The sequence below is a fragment of the Hippopotamus amphibius genome, chromosome 8 (assembly GCF_030028045.1).
Source record: "Hippopotamus amphibius kiboko isolate mHipAmp2 chromosome 8, mHipAmp2.hap2, whole genome shotgun sequence".
In the NCBI taxonomy this organism is placed as follows: Eukaryota; Metazoa; Chordata; class Mammalia; order Artiodactyla; family Hippopotamidae; genus Hippopotamus; species Hippopotamus amphibius.
Genome location: NC_080193.1, coordinates 146,388,125 through 146,394,990, shown reverse-complemented (window position 1 = coordinate 146,394,990; position 6,866 = coordinate 146,388,125). Strand labels below are relative to the sequence as shown.

The 6,866-nt window shown below is 68.7% G+C and overlaps 1 protein-coding gene across 1 annotated transcript; it reads right to left on the bottom strand.

Annotated features, from left to right (window-relative positions):
- Window positions 1-931: 931 nt before the first annotated feature.
- On the bottom strand, window positions 932-6,353 carry GPR35 (G protein-coupled receptor 35). The gene is made up of 2 exons (XM_057746368.1): window positions 6,330-6,353; window positions 932-2,245 (listed from the first exon to the last, which is right to left on the bottom strand). The coding sequence occupies exon 2, from the start codon at window positions 2,233-2,235 to the stop codon at window positions 1,306-1,308; it is 930 nt and encodes a 309-aa protein (XP_057602351.1). The 5' UTR covers window positions 2,236-2,245; window positions 6,330-6,353; the 3' UTR covers window positions 932-1,305.
- Window positions 6,354-6,866: the final 513 nt, after the last annotated feature.

Genomic DNA, 6,866 nt, shown 5'->3' with positions numbered 1-6,866 from the left:
GGCCCCTTGTAGGGTCCACCCTTCTGTGGCCCCGGGAGTGGGGCCCCCAGACTCCTCTGGCAGGCAGAGCCGGCCCCCGGTCCCTCCTCAAGAACCCAGGACCCCCAGCCGCTCTTGGGGACCCTCTGGGGGACCAGAAGGTGTCCCAGGCCAACCGCTGGGGCTTCCAGCCTGCAGGAGAGCACGAGGGGCCTGGTGCCTGGGGAGCCCTGGGCCGTCTGTCCGTCTGTCCGTCTCTCCACCTCCCTCACCGACTCTGCCCTCGCGGTCGCTTCTCGTCCTCCTCGGATGTGCCCCCTTTCGCTCTGCCTGGCATCCTCCTCCCTCTCGTCTCGGGCCTGTCCTTCTCCCCTGCCCCGTCCCCGTCCCCCAGGCTCTCCCTGACCCCTCTCTCCCTTTCTTTCCTCCACACGTCCCACCCCCTGGCTCTCCCACCCCCTTCCCTCTTGCTTTCTCCGCATCCGTCTCTCATTCTCTCTCGTCTCCCACTTTTTTCTCTATCCAGAGGCCGTCTCTGTCTACAGGGGCTCCTGACACCCCAGGCTCACGGGGCTCCTCCTACCTCCGGCCCTTGAAGGTGCCCGTGTCACCTGCCGGACACAGACGTTAACTGTCCCCTCCACCCCCTCCCTCCCTACACGTGGGCTCGGAGCTCAGGACCAGCTGTCCACACTCAGGCATGACCCGCGCCTGGGACCAACCAGGCGGGTGAGGACCAGCCGCCCGGGGCAGCCAGCATGGCCCTTCCAGGGGCTGCCAACAGTCCCCGCCAGGACTCCAGGTGGACGGGGAGTGGGCAGGGGTGGGAAGCGGGTGGTCGGGCCCGAGGAGAGCCCCCAGGTGGTAAGTTCTAGAGAGTCACCTGGGAAGATGCCCCAGGCCCCCCACCTCCCACCACACGAGCGTGGGTGGCACACACAGAGCCCTGGTGGAGAGCTTTATTCTGGCCCCTGTGGGGGGCCGCGGAAAGCTGGCCGTCAGAGCCTCACAGCGCCCAGCAGGCCCCCACCCCCTGCGCCCCAGGTGTCCCAGGCTCTGGGAGCAGCAGGTGTGCAGCCCCATCCTGAGGTCCCTGGGATGGCCTTGCTCAGGCCTGAGTCCTCCTGCCCTCATCCCTGTCCCTCTTCTGCCCCAGGGGTGGGGGTATTGCCTCCCCAGGCTCCATGCCTGGGTTGTCCTGCCCACCTGGGCCTCCCAAGAGGGCCCACAGCCCACGGTGAGTTCAGGGCCAATCCTGGAGCTCCTCATCGCTGGTCATAGGCCCCCCCAGCAGACAGCACCTCCGCGGAGCCTGTGGCCCATCTCCTAGGACAGGGTCACACACAGAGAGTCCTGGCTCTTATGGGCCTTGGCTCTGAGGGGCGCGGTCAGCACAGACGCCTCCTGGAACTCCTTGGCCATGAAGTAGTAGCAGATGGCGTCCAGGCAGCAGTTGGCGTCCGAGAGTCTGCTGGTGATCTGGAGGGCGAGACGGATGGCACAGGAGTGGCCCATGGCCGTGCGCACAGTCAGCACCACGTGGAAGGGCAGGAAGCAGACCACGAACACGACCAGGTTCGCCAAGACCATGCGGGAGGCCTTCCGGGTGGCTTCCGTCTGGCGCGCGACGGCGGTGGCTGGCCTCTGGGCCAGGGCGGCCACCACCTGCAGAGAGCAGAAGCCCAGCACGGCCAGCGGCAGGTAGAAGCCCAGCAGCGAGAAGACTGCGGTGTAGGAAATCGCCCCGGGGCGGCTGGTGAAGCAGAAGCCGCCCTCCTGCACGCTCAGGAACCAGCGGAGCGCCAGGGAGCCGAGCACCAGCACCCAGAGCGCGGCGCACGTGGCGGCGGCCTGGCGCGGGGAGCGGAGTCTGCGGGCGCGCAGCGGGTGCCGCACGGCCACGTAGCGGTCCACGGCGATGGCCGTGACCAGGCTGATGCTCATGTACCGGTTGGCCAGGTAGGTGCCCTGGGAGAGCTGGCAGAGCAGCGTGTCCTGGTTGCTGCTCTCCAGGGAGTGCAGAAAGAAGGGCAGGACGCAGAGCAGGCAGAGGTCGGCCACGGCCAGGTGGGCCATGTAGATGCGGGTCTCCGTCCAGCGTGGCAGGCGGCAGCACAGCACCCAGAGCGCCAGGCTGTTGAGCAGCAGGCCCAGCACCAGGAGCGCAACCATGTAGGCGAGGAGGACGGGCTGGGCCTCCTGGGGCCTGGCAAACTCCCCGGAGCCGGGACTGGAGCTGCAGTTACTGTTGTTCATGGTCCTGGGGCTGCAGGAGGGGAGCGGGGTGTGAGGCGCCCGCAGGGAGGGGAGCCTGGCCCCCCCACTTCCAGGCAGGGATGCCGGAGGTGAGCGCCCACCCCACAGTCAGGGGCCCCAGGTTCACCTTCCTAAGGAGAAACCAGAAGGAGCTCCGAGGCCCCCTCCTGGCCACTGCCCCCACCCTGGCCCCCCCTCCCCTGGACGGGAGGGGAAACCAAGGCCTTCAGAGGCCCGCGGGCCTGAGGTGGCACCGTGAGCCGGCCCAGGGCTGGACGCGGGGCCCTCTGCCTCCGCCAAGCCTCCTCTGCAGGGGCCTGCCTGCCCCTGCGCAGAAAGGAGGGCAGGAGCTCACTGTCCACCCCTAGTCCAGCCGCGCCAACTCCGCCTGTTCTCAGGATGGGGCCCAGGGGGCGGGGCCGGCCTCCCCCCAGCCCCGCGCCGTTCTCACCTGGCAGTGGGGGAGCTGGCTCAGAGGCGACTCCAAGACAGGCCGCGGACAAAGCCCAGGGCCGCCTGCCGCCCCGTCCCCCTCTGCGAACCTGGCTGCAGGCAGCGCGCGCGTCTGACCCACCCCTGAACCTCAGCAGGGCCGGCATCTGCCCCCACGGGCCGTTCCCGGCTGCTGAGATCCGGGACAGCGGGCTGTGACTCGATCAGCCAGGTCTCCAGAAAACTCCAGCACGCGGGCCTCCCACCCCCCTCCCTCCCTCCTGTGCGTTACCCTCTTCCTGAGGGGACAGTGGCTGGGGCCGCCCCAGGCAGCAGCCTCCCGCCCGCTCTCCTCCCTCCCTCTGAGAGCCTGCCCAGCTCTCTGTCCTGAGGTCCCACTTAGGTTGACCTGAGGCCCCTGCTGGGGTCAGGAGTCCCCTTGAGCCCCGTGTGGTCAGGGCCACGAGGGCAGCCCTGCCCCTCCAGGCACCAAGCGGTGGCCTCAGGGTGGCGCGGGGCGTCCTCCACCCCGTCGTCGTCGGAAGCACCCACGGGGCCCCACCCTCCACGCCTCTCGCTGCCCTGGACACGCTCCATGGCACAGCCCAGGACTGCCGGGACCAGCGCCCCGGGGCCGGGGGCACCGGGTCAGCGGCGCCGCACGCCAGGTGTGGCAAATGGCGCGAAGGTCAGACTCCGGATTCACCCTGAGCTGGGCAGAACCCGGGGGTGCTGGTGCCAGACCCGTGCGACCGCGGAGCACGCGTGCGGGAGTGGCACGCACCCGCCACGCCCCTCCCACCCCCACCTCGCTGCCTCCGGCCGGAAGGGCCTGGGGGGGGGCGTGGCAGTGGCCTTCCTCCCCCACGAGCGGCGGGCCTTTAGGCGAGGTAGGGAGGGGGCTCAGTCCTCTCGGGGGGGGCCGCGGCCGGGCTGGGGGGATCTGCTGCCCCTGCCCCCCCCGCACGGGAAGAGAAGAACTCTCCGGAGCGCGCGCCGGCCGTGTCGGGCTCACGGGTGCCTGGGAGGGTGGGGGGCCCATTTCCTCCGCCGCGGCCCCCTGGGACCCTCCGGGCCACGGTCCATTAGGGAAGCAGGAGCCCAGACCGCAGCCAGACGCAGAAATCTCCCACCAACGGCCCTGTTCCATCTCTTCTGATACAAATGGCACATTTGCCAGCGATTAAAGCTTCATGAACCCGCTCCCTGTGCGTGAAATCCCTGCCCCCCCCGCCCACACACGCACAGGAGCCTCTCCTCGCTTGTGACGCTTTGGGCGTGTTCTCTCCCTGTTCTGAGCGATGCCTCCCTCCGTGTAGGTTCTGAGGCCCCCAGACCCAGGCGGCCAGGCCGGCTCTGTGTGCGCCCGGCACCTCCCCCTGCCCCGCCCAGGACCCTGGGAGCCTGCTGCGCACATCCCCGGATCCTGCGGGCCTGGCTGCCACGGCGGGGGCGGGGGGGCTCCGTGCCATCTCCCCACCGGAGCGGGGTCCAGGGCGGGCGTCTCCCCACCGGGGCGGGGTCCAGGGCGGGCCCCTCCCTGCTCTGGCCGGTGGCACCTGCAGCAGAGCGCGGTGGCTGCCCCTCTGCCTCACGCGCAGCCAGGGCACTGCCCGGGGTGGGGGAGGCAGGCCTGTCCCCTCCCCTGATGCCCTCCACCCAGGCTGCCTCGGGGCTGCGCTCCGGTCCACACACCCGGGGGGTGTAACTTTCAGTCTAGCCTCCGTGCGGCCCAATATTGTGTGAGGGAGCGTTTAAAAATCTAGCTGCAGTCTTCAAATTGCCCCTTTTATAATAAAACAAACTGTCAGGGAGAAGGGCACACGTCTGCAAGAATCTCAGGGTGCGCAGGAGACTGTGAGAAAACGCCCTGTTCGCGGTGCCTCATCTCTGTCCTTCGCAGGGAAAAAAGCTTGGGGAGTCAACGCTCAAGGTCCAGCGCAAATAGCGCGGGATTCCCAGAAGCCATGGCAACCAGCTCAGGTCCTGCCTGCGCCAGGTCCTCCCGGCCGGCCTCCCCCTCAGACGTACAGACCCACGCCCTCCAGCAGACACTCTGCAGCCATCGCCCTGGGCTGGCTGGGGCCCCACTGCAGCCAGTGCTCAGAGCGCCCGGCGGTCAGGGGCCCTGCCACTTCCTGCTGGGGGCTGCTGAGCTGAGGGGGTAGCCGCACCTCAGAGATACCGCTTCCTGCTCCAATGGTGATGGTGAGATCAGTCTGCTCCCCACAAGAGGTGGGAAGCCAGCCTCTGATTCTGAGCTGAGATACCTTCGCCATCACCTGAAAAGCAGTCTGGTCCCGTTTGGGAGACCTGAGTACAGCGCAGGCTCCCACCAGCCCTCCCTCCTGCCCCCTCCTGGGAACCCTGCAGACTCCCTGAAGGGGATCTGGGACAGCGTGGGGTGCAGACCCCCATTACCTGGGCACCATAGAGACCACGGGAGCTGGGACCCCACTTTAGAAACAGCCCAGGATCCAGGACCAGCTTCACAAAGCAGCACTCACCGTGCTAGGAACGCCCCACCCAGACACCTCCTCTTCCAGCGTCAGAGGTTGGTCTCAACCCACGGACAGATCTCAGAGACTCGAATGAGGTGGGAGTCCAGGCCTCGGGAGACACCCTAAGTTCTGCATGGCTACCACGCGCATGCCCCCTTTCCAGACCATCACCCCTCACGGAGCTCCTCCATCAGGACACGCTGCTGAGGCTCGAAACCATGTCCCAGCCCACCTGCCGAGACCCCCACCCCAGCCCTCACTGGAGGTGACGGGGCTCCCCACCACCTGCCCCGGCCCCGGCCCCGGCCCCGGGCTGCCTGGGGACGCTCTGGGAGAGGGAGTGGGGCTCCTCCCGTGTGATGCCTCTAGAGAAGCAGCGTGCCTGCTGAGACGGGGCACGCGTTCTGGGAACAGCCCAAGCCAACGCGTCCCGACCACCCGCGGTGTGGAGGCATCCTCTCCCGCCATCTCTGCACGGGCTGAGCCTTTCCCAGGGCCGCGCCCCGGGCTGCGGTCGCTGCTCCCCCGCCCCCGCGCGGCATCCTGGCAGGAAGGCCCTGCACCTTCGCACACACGGTACCCACGCGGACGGGCTGACCTCCAGCGCACACGGACTTCCTGCCGCTCTGCTCCAGCTGCCGTCTCTCCCCACCCCTCCACCAGCCGCCCCTCGTCCGGCCCACCCCTGCCCCTGATCTGCAGTGTTCTCCTCCCTAGCTCCTCCAGGCCCTCCTGGGGCGTTCTCTTCGGCAGGCTCTCCACTCCGAGCTCAGGGCTGCTCAAAGGGGCTATTTCCACCCTCCCTGCAGACCACCCCGCCTCCGCCCCACGCAGCTGAGGGCAGGGCCTTGTCCCCTCAGCTTGGGCCCCACAGCACCTGACCTCAGCATCTCTCTCTGCACAGACTGCAAGGGGCTGGGGAGAGCTCCGACCCCACCCCTGCCCGTTTCCACAGGAGGAAACTGAGGCCCCAAGAAGGGGAGAGGCTGGCCCAGGCCTCCTGAACCTGGGGCCAGGGACCCCGCCCGGAGGCCTGAGCAGGGGCCTGGGCTCCACCCTCCAGGCCCAGGCCTGCGGGTCCCACCGTGGGCTCCTCCCCTGCCTTCCCTCCTCTGTGTCCCTCGGAGCCCGCAGCCTTCCCAGCCTCCCCCCCGGACCCACCTCTAGCCCCCGCTCTGCCTGCTGTCCTCCACAGAACTTCTGAATTTCTCCCGTGTCCTTGTTCTGGCCTGCGGCTGGGACCCCACCCGCTCTCACGCAGAGCAGGGCCTTCACAAATCCCATTAACCCGTCAAGCAATGGCCCCAACCTGAGAATCCAAGCGGGTGGCCAGCGCCAAGGAGCAAGCAGGTTCTTGGCCCACCGCAGGTGCTCTGGAACCATGCGTGGCCACAGGCTCAGAACTGGTTGACCCGGAGCAGGACGGGTCTTCGGCCCCCGCCTCCCCGCCCCACAGCCCTTCCCTCTCCTGGCCCTGCAGCCGGCCCCCTCCCAGCGGAGGGACGACAGGGATGCCCAGGGCAGGGCTGGGTCCTTTCCTCAAGTCCCACGGGATCCCCGGGGGGCCGAGAGGCCTGGCCCCACCAGGCCGTCTTCAGATTCCGGCCCAGGCCCGTTCTCGCTGCCGGGCGGTCTCAGCACCACAAAGGACCGTCCTCGGAGAAGGACGGGGAAGGGCCCCCGGCCCCGCGGCCAGCC

Excerpts from the sequence above, each read along its gene's own strand:
- GPR35 (XM_057746368.1), bottom strand. The coding sequence starts at position 2,235 with ATGAACAACAGTAACTGCAGCTCCAGTCCCGGCTCCGGGGAGTTTGCC.